This window comes from Phascolarctos cinereus, unplaced genomic scaffold (genome assembly GCF_003287225.1).
Source record: "Phascolarctos cinereus isolate Bilbo 61053 unplaced genomic scaffold, phaCin_HiC Scaffold_2;HRSCAF=192, whole genome shotgun sequence".
NCBI classification, from domain to species: domain Eukaryota; kingdom Metazoa; phylum Chordata; class Mammalia; order Diprotodontia; family Phascolarctidae; genus Phascolarctos; species Phascolarctos cinereus.
Window position 1 is genome coordinate 147,770,432 of NW_027555625.1, and position 27,080 is coordinate 147,797,511.

Consider the following 27,080-nt stretch of genomic DNA (forward strand, 5'->3'; position numbering starts at 1 on the left):
ATATATTAATTTTAAAATAACATAATAAACCTACTATACTACTATACCTAACATTTCTAATGAAAAGTCACTGTAGTTTCCAAAACAAAAAAATGTAATGAAAAGAATAGCATTGTTTTATACATTTTTACAAATATCTTTTATGTCTGGCTAAATAAAACAGATTCTCATATCTGCCTGTCCATTCAACCTGTTATGATATGTTTTTTTGTTTGAAGAATGTAAAGAAAATCTGGCTTAATGCAAATAAGTAGTTTGAAAAAGGAAGACTATTTTAAAAGACAAATAATGTCTTGATATTATTATGAAAATAATTCTGACCTTGCAACACCCTGAAAGGGTTCCCAGACTGCACTTTGAGAACCACTGCTTTATAGAATAGTCATTGTACTTTAAAAGAAAAAAAAAATTACTTTCTCCAACTTGCACAAGGCAGAGCAGTATGTCTTCATAGCTACATGAAAAAAAGATAATTATAAACTCAGCTTCTATTTGTCCTTACTCTTTTAAAGATAAACAGGGGAAGGACGCTGGGCAAATGTGTAGTTTCTTAAGTTTGCCTCCGGGCTCTTTTATTTTCTTCCTCCATTTCACCAACAACTTCTCCTACCTCCACCTCCCCCACCTCTGCACCCCCATTCAGGTCCCAGTGACGTCCTATTCTTCTAACTCTCTCTTGCCTATCAAAACAGCAGGGAAGTATGTGATCACTCAGTCATTCAGCTGTCTTTGTAGGGCTCTGATAGCCTGACATAGCTTTTCTTTGTTTGCTTCCCAAGATGTGTTATTAAACCCTTTCCGGTTTTGAGGAGGAAAAATGGGCAGAAAGAGCTACTTCTGAACATCAGCATCCTGGAGAAACAGCTGTATAAACTGTCTTTGGCATGAATGAATTTGTCACGTCTTAATAATCCTGAAACTTTTTTCAATATGCAGAATTTTGTTTTATTCAGAATAAGCCTGAGTGCATAACATAAAAAAATCATCCATTATTTATCTTATAAAAATCATTAATACTTTACAATTAGTGGCAATTCTGTTCTAGGAAATAGGGATTCTGGCAGCCATCCAGTACTCTAGTCCATTCCCAATAGGTGATCTCCATTTAGTCTTCAGTTCCGTTTATTTCTCTCATACCAAGGTGGGCTGTAGAAGTAGATGCTATGGCTTTTCCAAGTAACTCCACCATCTTAACAGCAGATAATATAAAGTACAGGTTCTTTGGGCCCCTTACTCAGAATGCTTGGTACTTGGAAGAAGTTTTTATGGAGGTTAAGTGGGAAATAAATTTTAATGGCCAGAAAGAAAGGACTTAATGGCAAGAGCAGGAGTCTGGAATTCTATTGAGAGATCCACAAATAGGCATAGGGAAGAGGAGAAGGAGAAAAAAGGGAAAGAAAAAGATAGAGTGGAAGACAAAGGAAGAGAAGAAGGAAAAATAAAGACAAGAAAAAGGGTTTTAATGGTAGAGGGCCAACAACAGTGGTCTCAGGTGGCCTTGGATCCGCTGAGTACTAATGCCTCACGTTACTTCTTCCTAAGCTAGAGGGAAAGGTCTTGAATGCAGGAAATGCTGTTCCTTCTCTCTGGCCTCATTAGTACAGGTAACAGAGCTTCCCTTTAAGGAGAGTCATTTGGAGTTAGTTATTTTAGAAAATCACCAGTATTTAAGAATCTGAATGATTATCCTAAGACCTACCATTCTGGAGATTTCAATGCAGTTGATTACTTTGAACTTTTAAATGTGTACATCATCTTTTTGTTTGGAGGGGAAGTCTAAGACTTGGGTTTTCTGGTTATATCTTAATTGTTTCTCTTCTTTATCTGGTAAAGCCCAGTGTGAATCCCCTTAAGTCATGGAAAAACTGAACCTGGTAGTGTAGTTATATTCTTCACCGGGCTGTTGTAGTAAATGAGGAAAACATAGTTGATTGACTGAATCTGGCCACTTCTGGGCATCAAAACAGAAACCTGAATTTTGGAGGTTCACAGCACTCCCTTTCCCTTCATCATTCCACCCAGGAAATTGCCTGTGTAAAATGGGATCCCAGGTTGGGTTGTGTCTACTTTGAGTGCCTACTTAGTGGGGAAATGATACAGCCTTTCATGAAAGTGTATTTCTTCTTAATCCTTCAGACAGAAATTATGGTCAGAACCATTGATTTGAATCCTCTTTGTGGGCTTTCTAAGTTCCATGGGATTCCTTTGGCTAAATGCAGTCCCCCACACAGTCTATTTTTCTGGGAAGGATCAGGGTATTCTCCACAAGCAAAAAAATACTTAAGCATCTATACAGACTTCATAATTTTATATATTTGGAGATCCCAGATTGAAATATGAGTCAAATTGACTGGTGTGTTTTTTCTTATTTGGGCTTTGTAGTTAGCGATTACCTGCCTCCCTCATCCCAAAGAGCATATATGAGAGAGGCAGAGATGGGGGACAGAAGGTCATTTACTCATCAAGAGCTGGGCACTTCCCCCGAAAGTTGGTTTTTTGGAGTCAAGTGCATGACTGCTACTGTGAGTAGAATTCTCTCAATATCCTATTATTCTTGTTGAATAGTATCAGATTAGTGTATAGCAGTGCCACTTGATGGTTGAATTATTCAAAGTCTTTGGTTTCTCATTGTAGGATGGAAAGATTTGTCCCTGATATAGGAATTTCAGGAATTAGTGAGTAGGAGGCACCTGAAATCAGACCAGGCCTCCTACTTGTGGCTTTGAAGGGAAACTTGAATTAGATTCTATTAGGGTTAGAAGGGAGGGGAGATTAGGAGAAAGAGTTGGGGGGGGTGGGGATAGCAGATGCTATTTCTTGGAACTTCGTTATTGATTTCTACTAAGACCTAGAGCCTGCCTTGTCCCAGCATAGGCCTAATGACAAGTGTCCTCCCTCCAGAATCTCACCCTTTAGCCCTCTCTTTGCTCGAGAACATCTCTTTACATTTTAATTCTAGTGCCTTCCCTCTTTGGATTATATCCCATTTATCCTGTACATAGCTTATTTCTATACAGTTGTTTGCATTTTGTCTCTGCCATTAGACTGTGAGCTCTTTAAGGGTCAGAATTATGTTTTGCCTTTTATTTGTATCCCCAGCATTTACCACAGGGCCTGGCACATAGTAGGCTTAATAGATATTGACTGACTGAGGACAAGTTGGATTCCTTTCATCTGCCCACCTTTTCTAACCTTACTCAAACTCCTTCCCTCCCCCTTTCCCTTCCCAAAGAGTGGGGAAGGGAATTTATTTTGTTTTCTATCACATTTGGTTATTGAGTTAGGTATAATGCCATAACCCACTTTGTGCCCCTCACCCTGACTTTCTGGAATGCCTCTTTATACTTCCAATGTTATTTCTATCCCAGTAGGAAAGTTTCTTCTTCTTCTTTTTTTAATTTATTTTAAAAATTAATTTATTTTGATTTATCAACAATCACTTCCATATGCTTTTGAGTTTAAAATTTTTCTCTCCCTTTCTCCCCACCATCCTCCCCAACACGGCATACAATCTGATATAGGCTATACATATACATTCCTATTAAACATATTTTCACATTAGTGATGTTGTAAGTAAGAATTAGAACCAATAGCAGGAACCACAAGAAAGAGGAACCAAAGCTCAACAGAAATTTAAAAAAAATAGCAAATAGTATACTTCGATCTGCATTCAAACTCCATAGTTCTTTCTTTGGATGTGGATAGCATTTTCCATCAGGAGGCCTTTGGAAATGTCTTAGATCCTTGTATTGCTGGGAAAGGAAAGTTTCTAATAAAGAAAAGTGCCACCAAAATACATCTTTATTCATAGTGCTATTACGGTATGATTGAAATCAACTCAGCCACTTGGATTGGATTCATGTATGCAGAGCTTAACTGTCACTAGCAACTCCCCTTTCCCAGCCACAGGGGATTCATGCTCAATGACTGGGTGCAATTGTCACTCTTGGATGCAAAAGCAGCCCCAAGGAGAGAACTGTGATATTATTCTGGTGCCTAAGAGGGCTTCATTCTCATACTTAGCCAGCTAAGTATGGCTGAGTCATGGAGCCTTTGATGTCTCAACATCGTCATTTGATACTAGGAAGTCTACTTGGCAAGAGAAATCTAGGAATTATATGAACACAGTTACAAAACACTTTTCACACAAGTAAAGTCGGATCTAAACAACTGGAAAAATATCAGTTGCTCATGGGTAGGCCAAACCAATATAATAAAAATGACAATTCTGCCTAAATTAACTTACTTATTGAGTGCCATGCCAATCAAATTATCAAAAATTATTTTATAGAGCTAGAAGAAATAGCAACAAAATTCATCTGGAGGAACAAAAGGTCAAGAATATCAAGAGAATTCATGAAATATTGTCATTTGAGACTTTCCTTTACTATTGGGTAAACAGCTTTACATATTCAAGATATAGCATATCTCTATATAACGTAATAATTTATGGCAAAGAATCAGACTTTTATCATCATCTTACCCTGCTGGTGAGCTGCATCCTAGCAGTTAAATGGTAAACGATGATAGCTAGCAATGTTATAGTGTTTTAAGGTTTGCATAGAGCTTTACATATGTTGTCTCTCTCATTTGATCCTTACAAACAACCCTGTGAGTTAAATGCTATTATTAGCCCTGTTTTAAAGATGAGAAAACTGAGTCTGAGATAGATTAGGTGACTTCCCCAAGGTCACACAGCTAGTAAGCATCTGAGGCAGGATATGAACGCAGGTCTTCAGGATTTCAATTCTAGCTCTTCATCTACCATGCCACATGGCTGCAAAGGAAAGGGTACTTAACTACACTGGGCAAATCATTTAATCTTTTTCAGCCTTTTTTTTCCTCATCTGTAAAATGAGGGGGTTGGACTCAGTTTCTAAGGTTCCTTCCAGCTCGAAATCTATCATTCTATGAGCACTGGATTTAAAATCAAAGGACTTGGGTTCAAATCCTGGCTATGCTACATCTGATCTGTGTAAATTTGGATAAAACACTTAGCCTTTCTGAGACTTAGGTTCCTCATCTTTAAAATAGGGAAGGAGGGTTGGACTATCCATTTTGTAGCTATTTGTCAAATAAGAGCCTGTGAACTGGAAGAGTAAATTCTCCTAAATAAAGCACGGTAAGTTAGAGTAACATGCATGTGCCTTCTTTTACTGGACATGTCATTGTTAAGCCACTGAGGACTAAAGCAATTTTCTTTTTCTTTTTAAAATGTTTTTATTAATGTATTTTGTTTTATTTTTTACATCACCATAGTTTCCCCCAGTATTGCTTCTCTTCCCATTTTATAACAATTTTTTTCTTTGGGGGGGGCAATTGAGGTTACGTGACTTGAGCAGGGTCACACAACTAGGAAGTGTCTGTGGTCCAATTTGAACTCAGATCCTCCTGACTTCAGGGTCAGTGCTTTATCTACTGTGCCATCTAGCTGCCCCTTTATACCAATTTTCAATTGTACTGCTTCACTTTGTGATTTTCTGAGTGAGAGGAGGAATATTGGCAACAGAGGGTAAGAAAAAATTAATGTTTAGTCTAGAAATATGAAGTCAAATGATGATAAATCTGATGTTTTTTCAATGTGTAGGCTACCTCACTCATTGAAGTTATTTGTCTTTGTGCATTCTTTGGACGGCTTGTACAGTTTGCAAAAGTCACTCCACGCACGGTTTTTTGGAAGGATACAAAAAACATCTGCATCATGCTAACCATACTGGTGAGTCTTATGTGTTATATCTTAGAAGATTTGGCAGAGGGAAATGACAGACGTGGCTGCTTGGTATATTATTTATAAATTTTCTTCATGCACAAGGATGTAAAACCAGTCCTTCCTTATTATTCCTCATTTGCTTTTCGTTTCTGTCATGCTGGGGTTGCTGCTTGTGGCCAGGAAGTTGTGGTTTGTTTTAAATTCTGGGGAAAGGGAGAATCACAAATCAGGTCAAAGTTTGTGAAAGTTGGTCACTGTCTGTGTCTCTCTTTTAAAAAAAAAAAAAGAATTTTCACTGTGTCATGCACAGAGGCCAAACTTAATATTTGCCTTTATGGCCCCTTTGTTTAATGATGAATGTTACAGGTGCAGGAAAATTGGAGTGGGAAAGAGAAAGGGAAGATATTGTAGAGTTTGTGGAAATATTTCTCGAAGTATCACATCATCAAAGATGGTAAAATTGACCTTTGGGGAAAAAATTGATTTTAATTGATATCTTTTGCTTTTATATCACCTATATTTCCCCTGCATTCCCCCTTCCCTCCTCCCAGAGTCCCATCCTTTATTAAAAAGTTTTAGGTTTTTTGGTTTTTTTTTTTAGGGAAGAAGAAAAAGTCAGCAAAACCATTCAATACATTGAAAAAAATCTGATATTATGTATACTGTTTCATACCTATGGCTTTGTAGAACCTTTGTAGAAACTGATCCTTTAAAAAATTATTCTAGTATGTTACTTCTCTTATATCTTGCACTTATGCTTATATGCATTATATTTAGGGGGAAAAATCTGTTCCCTTTCCCTTGGATATTTTGTATCTCTTGTATTCTTTTAAAGTAATCTTATTTAGCAGTTTTTGTTTCTTTTTAACTATTTAACTATTTTATGTTTTACTTTTTAAAAAAATGTTTTGCCATTGAATGTTTTGCTTTTTTAAAAAAAACAACAACAAACAAACCATCACTCTTAGTCCCCAGTGACTGCCTCCTTGCACCGGCTGAACCCTCCCTTGTAATAAATAAGTACAGTCAATGAATGGCCATTCAGTCTGTCTTTACAGCCGAGAGACAGACCGCTCTCTGCTTCCTTGTTGCAAAGTCATGATTTATGACCTGGATTCTTCCAATCTTAACATGAAATGAAGTGGAAATGACTTTTTTTTTTAAAGAACACCTAAAATATTGTTTAGAAACAGGGTAAGGAGTAGGAGTGAAAGATTTCTCTGTCACTTTCATTCTTTAAAGTGAATGGGCCTGTAACAGACATGAAACTTTAATCCATCCAAAATAAAATATTCAGTGCTAGGCATATGTCTCATCTCATCAAGTGGATTTTAATCCCCTTGAGAGCAAAGACTGAGGCTTATACTTACTTGTTTTTCTCTTCTCCCTTGCTTTGTGTTTTTGCATTTATTTTGTAGTATCTTGTATATGCTTGTATTTGTACATGCAACTCATGCACATATTTCTTTTGTATTTCCTTTATATGTACATGTTGAATTAAGCACCTTGAGGGAAGGGAGTTTTGTTTTTATCTTTTTATCTCTAGCATCTAGTAGAGATGCTTAATAAAATTGTTTTGTATTCCTAGTATCTTGGATATAGTAGACACTCAATAAATGATTTTTTTTTTGTTCCTCTTCTCTCCCCCTCCCCCATTTCTCTCCCTCTGCTCCCCTCCTTTCCTTTTTTCCTTTTCCTTTCCTGGGACTGGGTCTCCCTATCTCACCTGGGCTAAAAGTACTAAAGCTACTCATGGTCTCAATCCCAATGCTTTGTTGTGGTTATTCAGTTGTTTTCAGTTGTGTTTGACCCTGTGATTCCATTTAGAGTTTTCTTGGTAAAGATACTGGAGTGGTTTCCTGTTTTCTTCTCCAGCTCATTTTACAGATAAGGAACTGAGGCAAACAGGGTTAAAGTGACTTGCCCAGGGTCACACAGCTAGTAAGTGTCTGAGACCACATTTGAACTCGGGAAGATGAGTCCTGTTTCCAAGTCCAGTGCTCTATCTACTGTGCCACCTAGCTGCCCCATGGAAGCTTTAACCTGCTCCTTTTTCCAAGGTGGGCTGGTTTATTCCTTCTTAGGCAGCCTGGTGGTCCTCCATTCCCAGGTACTCAACATAGTAATGCTGGACTTTGTGAGGACAACTGATTGACTTTGTCCCTTCCGAAGCTCAGAACTCCCAAACTCAGGTAATCTACCAGCTTCAGCTTCCCTTAGTAGCAGGGATTATAGGCATGGGCCACCATGCCCTGATGCTTTTTGATTTTCAACAAAGATTTGAGCACCAATTAAATACTAAGACAACATTTATTAGTTACTTGGTTAGCTAATCTTCTTGTCTCTGAGATGAAGTAAACCATAGCATAATCCCATCCAAAAGTGACAAAATCTGAATTAGAAAGTCTAAATTAATGAGATTTCATTGTATTTTAGTATTTTCTCCCTAAAGCCATTTATTGTTAGCCTTTTTTCACCTCTTTTAGTCCTCTTAACTTCTTGTTTTATTTCTTTTGTAGCTGACCTTGTTAGATCTGATTATTTATGGATCTCTTAGAGTCTTCAACATCCACAGTGTTCGATGGTCAAGATTCCTGAGACCTCTCTTCTTAATCAACTTCCCTGAAAGTCGTCAGGTAAGAAGGTTGGCTTGATATGTTACAGATTTTTTTTTCTCAAATAGACAGCTACTTTCTCTCAAGGAGAAGTCATATTGGTAGTTTTGGTTGCATCCAGAGTAAAATTAAATATTTGTCTTGGCAGATTCGAAGAGCCTTCCGAAGTATCCGGAACACTTTGCCAGAGGTTCTCTATGTATTTCTCTTGCTCATGTTCAATGTGTTGATGTTCTCCCTTATGGCCCTGAAATTATTTGGTGATAGGTAAGGATGCTGCTAGAATCTTCTCTTCTGGGCCCTCCTACATTTGAGTTATCCCTTATCCAAGAAGGACTCTTAAATCAGAAGGTGACTTTATCACTGGACAGTTACAACCACATTCCTGCAAGGCCAAAAAGTACACTTGTGTGTTCATTGTTCACCTTTCTTATACTTGTGTGTGTTTTTTCTTCTCTCTCTCTCTCTCTCTCTGTCCTCTAGGAATCTTAAAACAGTGGAAGGATCATCCTATTTTACAAATATCCTAGATATAATGTTTGATCTCTATGTGCTGGTGACCACCGCTAACAGCCCTGATGTCATGTATGTACTTTACTATTTTTCCTTCATTGTATTCATGTCAATACTTGGATTTAATTACCTGAGCATAACTACATGTTAGCAGAGTAGAGGTAGTTTTTAATGTGGGGAATCTCCTGACACAAGGCATATCATGAGAGAAATGAATGGTTTTTGTATTCTTTCTAAATGGGTGATGGGGAAGACCCATGAAATATTTACTTGTTTATGATATTTATTTATTTGGTGGAGCGTAGTACCAGCTAACATGTGAATAGTGTTGGAAAAATATTTTTAAAATTTAAATCTATTCGGCTAATTCATAGATATAGGAAGTTCTTACTATTGGAACTTGAATTCTCTCTTTCAGAGAAGCATGCCCTATAGATATTGATTTTTTTTTTTAGGAAAAGTTTCCTCCCACCCCTCTCTGCAAGACCAACATGCTTGTGATCATGAGTGCTGAGGAGTGAAGGGTTGATTCCATAAGTTCCACCTAGAGGGGATAAGCCATGATGAATTGTGTATATTTGAACTGAAAAGAAAGGAGGCTCATCTACTCAGCTTTATTAAGTCCTTACTGTGTTCAGGGTCCCCCAGAACAACTGTGAATACAATGATGACTAAGGTGTAGCTTCTTCTCTCAAGGAATTTATATTCTAATAGGAAAGATGAGACATGGATACAAATAAAGCTAATGAGATGGGGATGAACAATAATAATAGTAATAGATAATGTGATAAGATGTTGTGGGAGTGTCAAAGAAGGAGAAATCCCTCTGGTTAATAAGATTAGGATAGGTTTTGTGGAGGAGGTAGCATTTGAGCTGAAGCTTAGAGAATGAATTAGCTTTTATCAATCAATCAATAAGCCACTTACTAAGCATTTTCTATGTGCCAGACACTTTACTATATTCTGAGGATATAAGAAAAAAAAAAAAGAAATTCCTTGCGCTCAAGATATTTACAAGTTTATAAGTGAAGATAAGATGTGCACATAAACATATGCAAAATTGAAATGTGTATATTAGAAATATAATCCTATAAAGCAAGGGGCAGACAATGCAGTGTTAAGTATAACTAGGTGCCTGTACCCTGTATTGTTTTACAATATGGGAAAAAGTTTGATTGAATTGGAAGAAGCAACTAAAATTGGCTGAGTCTCTCCGTTTGAGACAGGGAGCAGAAAGCCAGTTTCCAGATAGACCCAAGGAGATAGCCTTCCAAACAGGGAGCAGCTTCAAGGAATGAGAATGCCTTTTGGCAGCAGAGGAGAAAGCTGACTGTGGATTCGAGAGAGAATTAGCCTTGGAAGGAGGAGTGGATCTAGGAAACCCTGTGAAATAGCTTACTCAGTAGAGATGCTATGCCCAGAGGGGAACAAGATGAGGAATATATGAGGAAAAAAACTCACTGTGGTCTTGCAGTACCAGAGGCATGAGTTACTTTGGCCGTATATGTTCCCTGCCTGAGTGCTTGACTGATGTTATACTCTCAGTTCGTGTCCACTTTTCCTGTGGACTTAGGGGAGTGTTCCTTAGGTTAATGGGGAAGGGAGGGAAGAGAGGGATGTTTTATAACTTCTCTTCTTACTATGCCATCTTAGTAAACACTTTTGCTTTGAGCCAGTTAGTTAAAAGAAAGCATACTGGTAGGGATTGATCAGCTACTGTTCTAGGAATGCAGAATCCCACACACCCTTGAACCTGAGGGTAATAGTTGCTTTATGGGGAGGTAGTCTAGAAGGGGGTGCTACAAATACAAGGTGACATTTTTGGAGGGGAAAGTCATTAGCAGCCGATGGGAATCAGGAAAGGCTTCATGTACAAGTTTAGAGTAGAGATGTGTTTGTAAGAAAAAGTGATTCTAAGAGGCAGAGTTTGTGGGGAAGATATGGATCAGTCATGGATGATGTAATAGGGAGTTAATACTTTGATAATTTGATGAATTCATGTTCTTATCATCATGAGTTCTTCCTTAACTATTACAGATCAAAACTCCTTCATGCTCCATTCTGTGTGATTCTTTATCTATAGCTTTCAATAAATCCTCTAGAGAGGATCCATCCAATATCTTGGTGCCCACTTCTGATTCTCTTAATATTTTGCAGATAATAAAGCAGCACCTAGGATGACATTCTACTTTCCTTCCTTCTCCCAGCCTACCTCCTTTTTTCTAGTCTTACATATCCTTAATGATGAGAATAAGACCTGATTTCCAAGTTTTAATTATAATTCAACTTACAGTAAATAATATGAACTCAATCATTGTTGACTCAATCATTGTTTTCATGACTTATTCCAGAATTGCTTGGCAGTCTGGGGAGCAGAGGTTGGGGTCTACCCAACAGTATAAATAGATAAGGAAGATATAGTGAGAGATCAAGTAGCCAAGAAATGCCAAGGTGCTATCAAGAACCTTGTGACAGTGAAGCCAGAGGAGTATTTAGAATAGGAGGATAGCAAGGTCACTAAGAGAAGTGGCCAGCATGAAGACCATGTTGAGCAGGACTGAAGAAGTAGAATAGGTAGAGGGAGAGAGGAGGTTGCAGTCAGGTAGTATAGTTTTTTTTTGTAAAGGCAATTGGGGTTAAGTGACTTGCCCAGGGTCACACAGTAAGTGTCAAGTGTTTAGTCTGAGGCCAGATTTGAACTCAGATCCTCCTGACTCCAAGGCTAGTGCTCTATCCACTGGTAGTATAGTTTTGAATGATAAGGTTCAAGATATGACTCTACTGATGAATGGTTAAAGTGGAGCTAGAGGACTTCGGTGTTCAAGTCAAGAAATGGTAGAGTCAGGATGTTGGAGGGCTCATTCATATGAATGCTGATGTTTGAAGCTTGATGATAGAAGGGAAATATAGAAGTTTATTTAAGTTTGTAAAATCAGAGTGTTGGTTGGACTAGGTGATCTCTAAAGGGATCTTCTGGTTCTGAAATTCTGGGAATCCAGAGAGAAGAGGTCTGTGAGCCAGGCAAATGTTCAAAGTAGGGGGAAATACTTGGCAAACTCTTTCTGTTTGTATCTCTATTTGTGAAGTGTCCTTACTTTGTAGCTTGATTACAGGTGAAGTAATGAAAGGAGAATGTTTTTTGAGCCTTCTTTCCTGTTAGAAAATGTGAGGTATGGGAAATGGAGGCATTCCTGTGGAAATTCAAAACTATGAGCCCTAATGTCTGCATTCTGTATCAGGTATAGGATAGCTGTTTTCTTCTTCTACAAAAAAGAAATGGTCGGAAGACTCACAAATGTACACTGACAAAGACTTAACACATGATACCATAACCCACAAGTCCTATTATATTTTCCTGGGAAGTTAACCCTCAAAACACTGAAAATCTGAAACATTTTATTGGATGCTAATTAAGCATCTATTTTATCTTCCCCTCAGCTCTGTACTATGAAAACAACTGCCTTAATGTTCTTGTGTTTGGTCAAGCCAGGTTTGGCTTGGGTTCATCCTCTTGACAGTGGTCATCTTCTTTGAAAATGGTACACAGTTGCAGAAAACTTCTGCTGCTAATTGGTTTTGATTGAGGGAATTAGGAGCTCCTGACTTCATGAACTCATGAGGTTGTCTCTGAGGCTACTTCTATCCCAGGATTGCTGTTTTTCACCTGTGCTGAGGGAAAGAAACACAAGCAGAAGAAACACCCAGGGAGTTGAGATCTAGTGTTAGTCTTCCCTGAGCATCACATGCTCCAGCTTTCATCTGAGAGCCAACAAAATCCTTGAGTGACCTAACACATGTCCCCGGAAGTGACCAGGGGAGTTCAGCTCAGCTCTATGTATCCTCTTCCACTGTGAGTGGCATCTTTGACAATGATCTAACTTCAGGATGGCAGATCAACGAATCCATTTATTAAATGCCTACTGTGTAACAGGCAATGTGCTAGGCATCGTCTATGATGTGCATGAAAGGGAGTTTTCTCTGTGACCCTCATAGAAACCAAGGATGCTGGAAGGAGTTTTGGGGACAACCTTATTCAATCCCTTCATTTTTCAAATGAGAAAACTGACCTCCAGAGAAAAGAAGTGATTTATCCAAGGGGCAGTGGGAGAGCCTGGACTAGGAGTCTGGTTGCCTAGCACCCCATCCAAGGCTCTTCCATTACAGTGGACTGCCGCAGAGCCTAGCTCCATACATGTATGAGCAGTCATTTGCCTCAGAGAAGCACAGAAAGCAGGTGAAGAGGGTGATTAAGATTAAAATCCAAAATGTGTTGCTATAAAAACAATTCTGCTTTGTTTTGTTCCTTTCCAGGATGCCAGCTTACAACTTAGATTGGCGATATTCTCTCTTTTTCATAACCTACATTGTCATCAATACCTACATCTTCATGTCTGTCTTTCTAGCTGTTGTGTACAACAACTACAGAAAGCATTTAAAGGTAAAGTAAAGAAAGCAAAAGGGCAGGAAACATTGGCTGTTGTGTGCTGGGGCAAAGAAATGATGACCAATGCATTTATAGGGTTCTTTTTTCTCTATCATGAAAAATATGCTTCAAAATTCTAGGGAGTTTCCCCTTGTTTTACTGCTGATCCCGTCTTTTGCTTGTCACCCAAGAGCTTAACGTGGGAAGGAAGCTTCCTTTTTTAGGTCATTGTGTTCCCACTCATGCTTGAGTTACTTCTGTGCAGTGGAGACATAATTGTTTGATGAAGCTCTAAGAAACGTCATTAAAATTAAATGGTGCCATGAAATACCTGTTCGTCTTCCCCCATCTAGCTTTGTGGCATCTGAAGATATTTAAAATGCTGCTTCTTTTTACAGCATGGCATAGCAGTTGAGTTTGGAGTCAAGAAGACTAAAATTCAAATTGTACTTTTGATACTAGCTAGGTGACCCTAGACAAGTCACTTAAGCTTTCAGAAATCTCAGGCGGCTTCCTAGAATTCATTTGCTAAGTTATTGATGGCTTTCTAGTCCATGTTAGTAAAGAGAATTCCCATACCAGGAGTTCCCCATGGATGCTGAAAGTACACTTTTCACCCTCATTAATGGTCACCAAGTGGCATAATGGACAGGGTGTTGGACTTGGAATCAGGTATCCAATGCTCCTCAGAGGATTAGCTATATGACTGAGCAAAATCACTTAACCTCTCTTGGATTCCGTTTCTTCATCATTTATAAAATAGAGGTAATAAAAGCTCCTACTTCACAGGGTTGTTGCATGGATCAAATGAGATAATATATATAAGTACTTGCTTTGTAAATCTTAAAGTGCTATGCAAATGTTAGCCACTATTATTTTTATTATCTTTAGAAACAGGACGGGGCAGCTAGGTGGTATAGTGGATAGAGCACCAGTCTTGGAGTCAGGAGGACTTGAGTTCAAATCCGGCCTCAGACACTTGACACTTTACTAGCTGTGTGATCCTTGGCAAGTCACTTAACCCCATTACCTGGCCAAAAAAAGAAGAAGAAGAAAGAAATATGGAAAAGACATGTGCTCTGTGTGTGTGTGGAGTGGAGGAGTGGGGCAGGGGGAGGAGAAGAAGGGGGGAAGGAGAAGAAGGGGGGGAGGAGGGGGAGACTAGATCTATGATTTATTGTTCTAGGATGCTTCCTGTGAGGGAATTCCCAGCTACCCATGCAGATTAGTACTTGCTCTGCAATTTAGAGTCTTAGTTGTCTGGGGCACCAAGAAGTTATGATTTACCCAAAGGTCACACAGCCTGTGTGTATTGTAGGGAGCGCTTGAATACACAGGTCTTCCTGATCCCAAGGCTGGCTCCCTATCTACTATAATGCTTGGTAAAAAAAATATTGGAATTTTACTTGAAGAACGTGTGATTTATCAGTGTGAATACTCCTTCTGTTAGTGGAGATTCTCACCATGCCCTAGGAAGTTGACTTCATGGGTTGGCTTGTCCAAAAATATGCATTCTGCAGTGAGCAACCCTCACGTAATTACTCTCTCAAACTTAGCTAGGCTGGTTCTCATCAACAGAAACAGAGTCTGTTACAGGTTCACATGTGAAGCTTCTCTAGCTAGGATCTGCCAGAGTTAACTTCCTTTGAGAATTTAATTCACTTTATCAAGCTTATATTAAAGGCCTAGCATGTGCTAGACTCTGGGGGTATAAAGACAAAACCTATATCATCTTTGCATTTAAGAAGCTTTTCCAGAGAATCCGGATCCACCTTTAAGGCAGAATGAGGAATTAGAAGTATATGAAACTTTAAAAAATTATTATTTTCGACTGAACATAGGCTGCATCCCTAAAATGAGATCTTTTTGGAAGGAAAAACAATCCATAGGAATATGTTGCAATAGAATACTAATGTTAGAGACTCAGTTCGGGTTTTCTATCAGCCAGATTTTATGGGAAGAATATAGCCATATAGCACCATCTATAGCATATTCAGAGCAATACAGTAACACAAAATTATCTACTTGGCTTTGTTCATTTCAAAATTTTCTTGTTCATTTCTGTGTTTTCTTGTTCATCACCTAGAACACATTTATATATCACTTGGGTACTTTGGAGAATTCTTAGATTCATAGATTTAGAATCGGAAGAAACTTCAAAGATTATATAATGCAATCATCTCATTTTATAGATGAAAAAGAAACTGAGGCCCCTGGAGGTTAAATGTTATCTCAAAGAGGGAGCCCATCAGCAGTGAGCCCCACATGACCCCAGAGTTGTCAGAGGAGTTCTGGCACACACCAGATCCTTACACATCCATCCTAATGGGCTCCATGGGGTTAGACCCATGGGGGAGGGAGGTTATACCCCACCAGTACCACTATAATAGGAAGATTCAAAGAGTATAAACTATATAGGTTAAAAGATGATACATACAATAAAAAAAAAAGAGTCCAAACCTTTCCCAGTTCAGATCTTCTTGCCTGGCTCCACAGGAAATCTGGTTTCCCTTGCTAGTATCTCTGTTTCTTCTGTGACACACTGGAGTTGTTTTCTCTGGTTTCCCAGGTCCTGGAGGAAACAATGTCATTTTCTTAGTTCTCTAGGCATAACTTCAGGTTTCATACTGAACATTGTTAAAATGATGCCTGACACACAAAGTTAGCTGTTCTTTATGAGTTAGCGAGTATTTATAGTGTCTATCATGTGTGCTAGGTGCTGGGGATGCAAATATAAAGGGGAGCCAGTCCCTGCCCCCAAGGAACGGAGATTCTATCGGTCTCCACAGCCAGTATTCCCAAACTTCAGAGTTATCTTGCCTAGCCTCACTTCCCAAGCTGTCTTCTTCCTTTCCCTCCTGACCTGACTAACTTAATTCTAGGGTTTTCTCTTAGAAACCTCCCTGATTTTCTTTCATTTGCACTTCTTCCCTCTTGCTGGATAGATGAGGCCCGAGCTATCTGTCATCTGCTACTCTGTTTCAGCCCTTTAAAGTGTCAGTCTTTACCAGAGCTTCCATGTACACTGAATGCAGGTAAGGTGGCTTCTGCTTATGCCGAAGGGGGAGGAGTGAGCACACCCAGGGCACAGAGGAAGTGGCTATTGATCGTGCGTGGACACAGGATCAGTGTCGGTTTCTCATTTGTTTCTATGTCAGTATCAATCCAACCACTATTTTATTAAACACCTACAATGTGCTAGGAATTAAGGATATAAGCATAAAGAATGAAACAAGTTGTAGGTGATAAGGAACATACATCTAATGGGAGAGACAACAATTACATACAAAAATACATAAATATATATTCAATAGCATAAATACAAGGTGAATAAAACACAAATGTATACAAAGTAGCTATATCCAAGATAGTTTGGAAGGGTGGGGGCTAGCAGTTGGAGGCACCAGGAAAGGCTTCCTGGAGGAGATAGTGCATCTTAAAGTAAGAGAGAGGCACTCTGAGACAGGAGGGTGTCTGGTATGGCTGGGTGCAAAAACACAGACATGGAGAATGGAGTTAAAGGCGAGGAATAAAGAGAAGACCAGGTGGGCTGGACCACAGAGTTACCACAAGGCTGCTTAAATATGAACCTGGCTTTCTCTTTAAAAAAAATTCTCCGTGTTTTTTTTTAGAATGAGATTCGCAAACTGGCTTACATGAAACGTCACAAAATGATAAAGCTTTCAACATTCTGAAGGCCAAGGAGGGCACCGAGTTTGTAGTTAAGGAAGCCCAGTGGAAGCAGTTAGTTAAGATAGTGGCACCTGACATCAGCAGTTCCCACCGGGAGCTCCTTTTGAGGATATCTGATGAGGAACAGAAGGGATATGTGGGTGAGTATCAGATTATTAAATTAATTATTCATTATTATTAAATTAATAAAGTGACCCTCTGGTCTTGCACCTGACCCTTATAAAAAGGATAGGAGAGGTGAGGGACAATGTCAAACATTCAAGTCTATCCTGACAGGCTGCCTGTGGGACAAGTCAGAATGTGAGAACAGAAGGATTGTGAGGGGGATAGCTAACCATGCAGATGAGGATCATAGATCTAGGGCAAGAAAAGCCCTCAGAGGCCATCTTACCCACTTTACAGATGAGTAAACTGAGGCCTAGTATAGTTGTGAGTATCAGTAGTGGGATTTGAATCCAGCTCTTCTGACTCCACAGTCTTCATGTTGTTCACTGTACCATGCTGCCTCCCACCAGCTGAAGAAACTAGGAAGAAAGAAGGAAGGAAACAAGCATTTATGAAATATTACTGTGTGCCAGGCAGTGTGCCAACCACTGAGGAAACAAGCAAGACAGAAATATAGTTCCTACCCTCGAGGAGTTTACATTCTAAGGGGGAAAGACACCACAAAAGGGAGCCAGTAAGGAAGGTGGGAGGTTGGGGAGTGGGAGTGGGAAGAGTGGATTAAGGGAAAGCTAAGTCCAGAAAATAAGAAATAAAGTTGGGGGGAGAATGAAGGCAGGCCAGCCTCAGCCCTTGCACAAAATGGAGACTCCAGGAGGAACTTAGCAATGGGAGGAGGGGGCAGGCCCTGTGGAGGAATAGGCCACAGGGATGGCAGGTTGTTACTGGGCAAGGAGGCCTCCAGTGCCAAGGCAAGTTCTAGGATGAATAGCAGTGGAGAAGGCCTGGTTTAGAAGTCTAGAAATCAGGACCAGGGCTGGGAGAAGAATGAAAGAGAATGAATTGGGACTATCTCTATGGTTGAAGAAAAGCCTTAGGAGGGACGTGATAACTATTTTCAAATATTTCATGAGCTGTCATGTGGAAGAGAGAGTGGATTTGTTTTGGTTGGTCCCAGAGGTGAGGACCAATTCTAACGAGAAGTTATAGAGTGTTTGATTTTTGTCTCATTCTAAGGAAAAATATCCTAAGCTTAGAGCTGCCCCAAATTGGAAGGAGTTACCTTGGTAGATAGTGAGTTACCTATTCTTGAAGCCCTTGAAGGGGAGGCTGGCTGATTTCTTTCTTTTTTTGGTTTGTTTTTGGTGAGGCAATCAGGGTTAAGTGACTTGCTAGTAAGTGTCACACAGCTAGTAAGTGTCAAGTGTTTGAGGTTGGATTTGAACTCAGGTCCTTCTGAGTACAAGGCCGGAGCTCTATTCACTGCACCACCTAGCTGCCCCTTGGCTGATTTCTTGTAACTTGTGAAGGGCTTCATGTATAGATCAGATTAGGTGACCTGAGCTCTTCTCTTCTAATTCTGAGGTTCCATGATTGCATAAGTTATAGGCTAGAATTGGATAGTGGGGGAATGGACAAGATTATGGGTATGGGAATGTCATGTATAAAAGCAGGAAGGCACAAGGTAAATCTGGGTGAATAGACAAGGCTATTGTAAAGAGCCATGGAGAGGAATAGTGGGATTCAGGGTTGCAAAGGTAGGTTGGAGCCTGATCGTTCAGGGCCTTCACTGGCAGATCTAGGAATTTAAGCCCAATCTTGTAGGCCAGAGGTGGGGAACCTGCAGCCTAAGGCCACATGTGGCTTTTGACTGAGTCCAAGTTTTACAGAACAAATCCTTTTATCAAGGGGATTTGTTTTGTGAAGTTTGGCTTCAGTCAAAGGGCTGCCCTTGAGGATCTGGAAGGCCACATGTAGCCTTGAGGTCATAGGTTCCCCACCCCTGCTATAGGCAATAGAGAGTCAGGGAAGGTTTCTGAGCGGAAGGGTAACATGATGAAAACATTTTAGGATTAACCTGGCTGAAGTATGGAATAATTCATCTAAATCATGCTCCAAGTCATTTGGCAAATATGAGTGCTCTCTCTGCCACTTGTGAATCTGGTGCTGGGTCCTTAGCACAGTGCCTGGAATATAGTAGGTACTTAAATGTTAGTTGACTGAATAATTATAGAAAGAATGATATATTACAGATAACATTGTATTGTAAATAACAAGTCCTGGGTTCTAATCCTAATTCTGTCATGAATTAGATATATGACTTTAGCCAGGTCACATCTCTGGGCCTCAGTTTTTTCATATATAAAATGAAGGAATTAAATGAGATGATCTCTAAAGATCATCAACTTCTACCCATTAGAAATGGTCCTGCTCTCCCAGATCTAAAAACCTGTTAGTTAAGTTAGGGAAATTTAATGAGCCACCTTCTCCCTTCTTCCTCTATGTGAGATTTGTACTGGTTGACCTTGGGGTGGATGCTTTCGTGAATATCTGGGGTCATTTTTGTATTGCAGACAAAAAGTGTTTTTTAAGATTAGCTGATCTATTGAACATTCAAGTGATTACTATAAAGTTTAAAAGACATCCCCTGGAGATCTGGATGCCCCACGTCTATAAGTCTTCAGGAAGTCTCTTTATGCAAAAGGTAGTTCGACACAGGTAAGTTAGTTTTTGCTTTTGGGGGAACTAGTGGTGATGAGAGGTGGTTTCTTATTAAAAGTTACCTTTCTGGCCCTTACTCCTTTGCACTTTTTCACCTGATGAAGTGTCCCTCTCTCCCCTCTCTGTACTCTCCCCCTTCCATCTCCTCCTCCTTCTCTTCATTTATTTCTCTTCTCTGTCTCTCTCTTTCTGCCTCTTTATCTCAGTCTCTCTTCTCTGTCTCTGTCTCTCTCTCATCACCATTGGACTGAGTGGAAGGCCCTTAGTGTTGCAAGAGCCAGAGTTTACAAGTAAATTACCTCTGATGTAGTGTAATGAAAAAAGTACTGGTTACAGATGTAGGATTCAAACCAAGGCTTCTTATGGCTCATGAGTTGTGTGATCTTGGTCCAATGACTTCACCTCTGGGACCCTCAGTTTCCTCATTTGTAAAATAGGAATAATAATCCCCCAGTACCTATCTTGGAGGATTGCTGTAAAGATCAGACGAGATGTGTATAAAGCACTTCGTAAATATTAAGACACTTTATAAATGGCAGCTACTGTTATTGCTGAGTAAATTAGCTTTGTCTGAGGAGTAGGAGTTTGGGACTAGATACGCTAGCTAAACATGGCAGACTATTATGTATGGGTGCATATATATGAATTTAAAATTTTATTACTACCACTTATGTACTTAACCAGAAAGAATGTTTAGAAATAAACCATTATGCTGTGTGTTTGTACCTATGTATTTGTACATTTTAAAACATTAATTGAATAAAGGAAAAATATCTGGCATTTCTCCAGATGTAGGGTTTATGCTTATAAAATGGATCTAATAACGGGATAGATGCTCATTCTAATCCAATATAACTGGATATTTTGTTTTCAAGAAATGGAGATGTTTAACTGAGAGAAGAAAAGACACATGGGGAGGCATGGATAACATCTCCAAGTATTTGAGAAGTTGCCACATTGAAAAAAAAAAGATTTGTTATGCTTAACCTTAGGGAGCAGAGCTAGGAAGAATGGATAGAAGCAGATTTAGGCTTAATGTAAAGGGGAAACTTTCTAAGAATTAGAGAACTGGCCAAATGTGCGATAGTTAGCTTCAGGAAGCTATTGATTTATATTCCTACTAAAAACATTGCGTTTAAAATTTGATCAAAGGGCGTGGTGTAGGATGGAACATTTTGGGTTCTCAGAAACTGGAGGAATGGAGGTATTCAGTTAAAGGAAGGAGCCAAATCTATTCAATGGGTTGGATGTTTAGGTTTTAAAAAGCGTGTAGAGTCTGGGAATCTGTTATGGGACAGGACTCTTTTCTTTGACAATTTCTAGCCAGTGAGAACTATTCAGCATTAACAAGCCTGGATGGTATTCTCTGCTTGCTTTCCATTTTCCCAAATGAGTTGAAGGAGCTGGAGATATTTATTTTTAATACATATTTATTGTTATCTTTTGTTTTTATGTCATATACATTTCCCACTACATTCTTCCCGATTTGCATTGATGGAGAGTTTCCTTACTTGGGAGTTCCCCCTCCCAGTGAAAACACAGGTCCAATCCCTGTCTATTCCTATCCTTTCCACCCCTCCAACCTTTCCCAGAAAATTGTCTCTTATATTAAAGAATAAAATAAAGAAACCACAAAGAAGTTCTTTCTCATATCTCTTCCTTGGGACTAAGGTTGGTTGTTTATAATTTAACAGCATTCAGTTTTCATTGTTTTTTGGTTATTATTCTTCCATTTACATTTTGTAGTCATTGTGTATGTAGTTTTCCTGGCTTTGCTCACATGATGATGCACATCATATATCAGTTCACATGTTTTCCCATGTTACCCTATAGTCATCATGCTCTTTCTTTCTTACAACTCAGGAATATTTCATCACATTCAGTACCATAACTTATTTATTAGCTATTCCCCAATTACTGGACATCTATTTTGTTTTCAAGAGCTGGGGATGTTTAGCTGAGAGAAGAGAAGACATATGGAGGCATGGATAGCATCTCCAAGTATTTGAGAAGTTGCTACATTAAAAAATAGATTTGTTATGCTTAGCCTCAGGGGGCAGAATTAGGAGTAATAGATAAAAGTCACAGAGGCAGATTTAGGCTTAATGTAAAGGGGAAACTTTCTAAGAATTAGAGAACTGGCCAAATGCATAATAGTTACCTTCAGGAAGCTCTGAGTTCTCTATTACCAGAGTTCCTGAAGCTTGGGCTGGAGACCATATGTCCAGAATGTTGTTGAGATTTCTGTAGAGTTGTAGGTTGAACTAGATGACTTTGAGGTCCCCTCTACCTCTAAGACCAAACTTTATGAGCTCATGGATTCATACCAATGAGAAATAAGACCAATATATCCTGTAATTCAAACTCACTGACAATTTTAAAAAGTACAATTTTATTACTTCCAAGTATGTGGAATAGGCAACTCTTTGTCACCCTAGTTTGACCTTCTGCTCTGTGTGACTTAATATTCCCTCCCACCTCATCCTTGCTCCTTGCTATAGAGACTTTGCATATATTACATTTATCTCTCTGGCTATTAAGGGAGGCTTCAGAAGTAGTGAAAATAGCTTATTCTCTTAAATAAATAAATGTTCCTCTTAATTTTATATTTGTAAAATTCCTTTTATCATAAAAAGTAGCCATAAAAATAAATAAAATAGTTTATTATATATATTTGTATTTATTGTAGTGATTATATATTTTATTTTATTATTTTAGCTTATATTTATTACATATAATAGCTTCTTATATTTACAGTTAATAAAATAGTTTAGCCCTAGTCTGTATTGATTCAAGGGCTGCATTCAATAATGCTGAACTTTGGCCTTCATTTTGCTAAAAAAGAACAGCACACTTACAGAGGATGGAGAGAGACAGGAAGGTGAAAAGAACCCTAGATTTCAAATCAGAGGCCCTGGCATTGAATGCTGGCTCTGTTATTTGTCGTTGGCAAAACCACTGGGGTTGTTGGGAATGGGCAGAAGGGAAAGTAAGAGAAAGAGGTCTTCTCAAAATAATCCAAAGACATTGTATATTGAGACCAGCTCATGTTCAATAACTATATCTTTCTTTTTTTCTCCCTTTCTTTCTTTCCCTTCCCCCCCCCCAATCCCATCCCTTACCAACTCCCATGACAGGGTATTTGTCTGGATTTATGATGTAATTATCATAATAAATGCTGTATTCATTGCTTTGGATGAGAAAAATCCATTCATTTCCTATGCAGAATGGGTATTCCTTTCTCTATATATTATTGAAATACTCCTGAAGCTGTACACCTATGAACCCAAGACATTTTTTGCAAGGAATCAGTTCTGGAACTGGTAAGTGTTAATATCTCTTCCTTTGAGGAAAGTGTGTATGTGTGTGTGTGTGTGTGTGTGTGTGTGTGTGTGTGTGTGTGTGTGTGCATGAGAGAGAGAAAGAGATGGGAGGGGAAAGATAGAAAGGAAGGAAAAGAGAGCTTTGTTTGCTTTCCTGGTCTAAACTGTTCTTAAAATTTATCATCTGTTTCATTAGAGTTAGGAAGCCTTGTGATTTAAATCTCACCAGTAAAACCTCGTTCAGTAAAAATCTTATGAACCAATTCCATTTCAGACTTTGACAATCTAGCTAAAATTTAACACCACTTTAGGGAGTAGAATTCAGATTTAAAGCTGAAAAGAGATCTTAGGCATTCTCTAGTTCAGAGGTTCTCAACCTTGGGTTTGTAAACATATTAAAAAAATTGTTTTGGTAACTGTATTTCAATATAATTGGTTTTCTTTATCATCCTAAGTATTTTTGATGCATTTAAAAGTAGTATTCTGAGAAAGCCACTGAACTGCCAAAAGAAGCGCATGTACAAAAAGAGTTAAGAACTCCTCCTCTAGTCCAGCCACTTCCCCAGGGAAGGAACCCTCTGCAATATTCTTCACATATGGTTATTCAGCCTGTGCTCTGAATACTTCCAAGGATAGGAAACTCATTACTTCATGAGGCAATTCTCTTCATTGCTGGACAGTTTTAAACAACTTTTAAAGCTTAGAATGATCTGAAATCTTCCTCTTCCTTCTGGTGACTGGTCTATATCCTCTGGAGCAATACAGAATAAGTTTATTTCCTTTGCCAAATCACAGTCATTAATATGTGTGAAGACAGCACTAAGTTTCTTTTGTCTAGACTGAATTTCTAAGTTTCTTTAACCATTCTTTGGAGGACATGGCTCCTAGAACCTGGGATATCCCAGTCACCCTCCTAATTGGTCAGCAGTCCCCTAAAATATGGCTCCCTGACCTGAACACAGTATTCCAGGTGTGTTCTGATGAGCACAGGGTATAAAGTGCTACTATTGCTCCCACTGTTCTGGAACACTGTGTTTCCATTACACAGTCTATTATACTTCCATTATTTGGCCTGTGAGTATAAACTTTTATAGCAGCTATCTTTCTCAGTCTCTCATTTATGTGATTTAATTTTTTAACATAAATATAGGACTTTACCTCTATCCTACTAAATTTTATCTTGTTGCTTTTATTTTATTCCAGCCAATCACTTTCCCTATAGAATTTTGGATCCTAGATTTCCTATCCATTGTGCTAACTATCCCCACCATGTTTTTTTCATAAGTGAGTTTGACCAACATGCTTCTGACTTCATCTAAGTTGTTGATAAAAGTGTTGGCTAACTAGGGCACAGCTAAGGATAGAATCCTGTGGGGAATTGCTAGAGAGTTCCTCTCAGGTTGGCATAAATCCATTAATCAACACTGGTAATGGTTATTCAGTGTGCTCTGGATGCATCCTAATTTTCTAGTCCACATTTCTTGACCTTGCCTGCAAGTATATCCTTAAAAAAACTTTGCCAAATGCCTTGCTGAAATAAGATGCATTATATCTACAGCATTTCCTTGGTCTAGTGATCCTATAACAATATTGTTTTAACACTTCATAATGTGAGTATAGAATATCGCCTGTTGTATTGTTTCCATCTTTTATAACTAGCCAGGCTACTGTTAGAGCCATTGAATTTTCAGCCTCTCAGTTCTCTGTTTGTAGTCCTCTGGGATCCAATTTATTGATTCCCCAACTAAGCATCTTTCTCTATGACAAACTGATCCTAATCTATCTGTTACCATTGACCTTCTACAGAGTTCCTTATTTGTCGTATGTGCCTACAGAATTCCGAATATTATTGTTTTCCATTGCATGCTGAGTGGTTGCCAGCTTTCAACTCTTCATAATTTTGTTGTAAAGTTTGAGATTTTTGGTTTAATCTTTATGGACACTTCCTCATTGATCAACATTCATAGGATCATAGAACTTAGAGCTGATAGGAACCTTAGAGGTCATCTAATCCAATTTTCTCATTTTACAGATGAGGAAACTGAGGCCTGAAGAAGAAGAAGTGACTAGCCCAAGGTCACACACAGAGCTGTATTGAGATTGAAGCTAATGGATATGGCTTTGTCTTCCAGCCCATTCTCTTTTCATGCCATTCTCTTAGCACTATTTCTTATCTCTATACTTTATGTATAATGCTTTATATAAGATATTCATTTTATATCCACTTTGTTTTACCAGGGCTCATCTCTAACCCAGTCATCTTGCACTAGATTTAGTGCTTCGCACAGTTCCTAGACAATAGTGTTGAGTTGTTTCAGTTGTGTCCAATTCTCTGTGTCTCCATTTGGGGTTTTCTTGGCAAAGATACTGGGATGGTTTGCCATTTCCTTCTTCAGTTCGTTTCACAGATGACAAAACAGAGGCTCACGGGTTAAGTAGCTTGCCGAGGATCACATAGCTTGTAGGTGTCTGAGGTCAGATTTGAACTCAGGTCCTCCTGACTCTGGGGCTGGCACTCTCTCCATTGTGCCATCTAGGTGCCCCTGGACAATAGTAGGTACTTAATAAATGTTTATTGACTGACTGACTACATAACCTCTGCAGATGTTACAATTTTTCTTGGAGCTCGAGGGCAGCATTTAGGGGCAGTCATCTGTCATAAAAAAAGTCTAGCTATTTGTTTTCCTCAGAAGACATTCTCTGATGACCAAGAGTAAACAGGCAGTTTGTCTACAGCAGGCCACATATTTATAGCTGTTACTATAGATCCTAAATCAGCTCTTCTTTCTCATTGGAAGAACTGCTAGTGATATATGTCAAATAACTCAGTTTGTTATGGATAATTAGTTATAAATGCTAGACCTGAATATGATGATTTGTTCATTTTTTTTTAACTTTTATTTTATTTTTTCTCTTTTTTGGTGAGGCAGTTGGGGTTAAGTGACTTTCCCAGAGTCACACAGCTAGTAAGTGTCAAGTGTCTGAGGCTGTAATTTGTTCATTCTTTGTCTAAGTTTTGGTTTTACTTGAAATTAGAAAATCAAATTGTTTTGGGCATTACTTTAGCTATTTAGGAATCTTTTTGGTTTGGTTTTAAGTGAATGCTCCTTAAGATAGGATATAAATCTTGGACTTTTGTATTGAATATTTTTTCCTTATATTCTAACATAATGATATTCCATTAATTTCTTTTCCATTCCTTTAGGTTTGATACTTTAATCATCATTGCAGCCTTGATGGCCACAGTAGCCAATGCTGCAATTAAGTCAGGTAAGCACCACATCATTCTGTGTTACTGTTGCCTGACTCGTGATGGTGAGAGATATTAAGCAAATGTTAGCTGTGGACTTACGAAAGCAGTCATAAACCAAGGCATAGCCTCTACTCTTCAGGGATAGTTAATCTCTTCCAATCTATGGCTGATTATATTTTTTATGGGGTTTACTTCTACTTAACTTCCATGTTAAAATTTCCTTATCTGGTAAGACAAAAACTGGTCATCGGACTGGAAGTTTCAGCTTTCTCTACTTAGGGTCAAGTACTTCAGAATCATAGAAAGGTAATTATAAGGCATGGGAATCTCAACCATACTCTTAGAGCTATGGGGCAGAAATTCAGCCCTTATAGAATGCAGCCTGGGTTATACGGAATGGTCAAATTCTCACATTTGTCCCCTACTGGTAAATAGATAATCACACCAGGGAGGGTACCAGGCCTAGCCATAGTCTATAGAATGCATGAGGGAGGGAATTGGGGTACCACGTTCATTCCCCCCATCTTCTTCATGAGTTGGTGAAGAACATACAAATGCTTGTAAGTTCATAGGATCAAAGAAATAGAGCTGGAAGTCTCTTGGAAGTTAGAACTGAGTTAGACTGGTCCTCAAATGAAGTACTTACAGTCTCCCTAGACTCATACTTGAAGCCTTTCCAACTGTTGGATTGCACTTGTCAAAGCTTATGCTCCACTGACAGCCTGTGAGAAACCAGGGTTGTCTCCATGGTGAAAGGAGAATCAAATCTAGTCATGTTCTAAAGCATGAGGCACTTATTTGGCATAGTGGATAGAGTGCTGGACTTGGCAGAGGAAGACCTGAGTTTTAATCCTGCCTCAAATATTTACGTGTTGTGTCACCCATG

General features: G+C 38.8%; 1 protein-coding gene across 1 annotated transcript in view; it reads left to right on the forward strand.

Moving 5' to 3' along the window:
- Positions 1 to 27,080, forward strand: part of LOC110209462 (two pore channel protein 2-like) — a 57,035-nt gene that overhangs the window by 19,800 nt on the left and 10,155 nt on the right. The window contains 10 exon segments of the mRNA XM_020987953.2: positions 5,588 to 5,716; positions 8,230 to 8,346; positions 8,474 to 8,592; positions 8,809 to 8,910; positions 13,150 to 13,276; positions 16,894 to 16,936; positions 16,939 to 17,094; positions 19,471 to 19,615; positions 22,756 to 22,941; positions 26,147 to 26,211. Of these exon segments, the coding sequence (XP_020843612.1) occupies positions 5,588 to 5,716; positions 8,230 to 8,346; positions 8,474 to 8,592; positions 8,809 to 8,910; positions 13,150 to 13,276; positions 16,894 to 16,936; positions 16,939 to 17,094; positions 19,471 to 19,615; positions 22,756 to 22,941; positions 26,147 to 26,211 (1,189 nt within the window).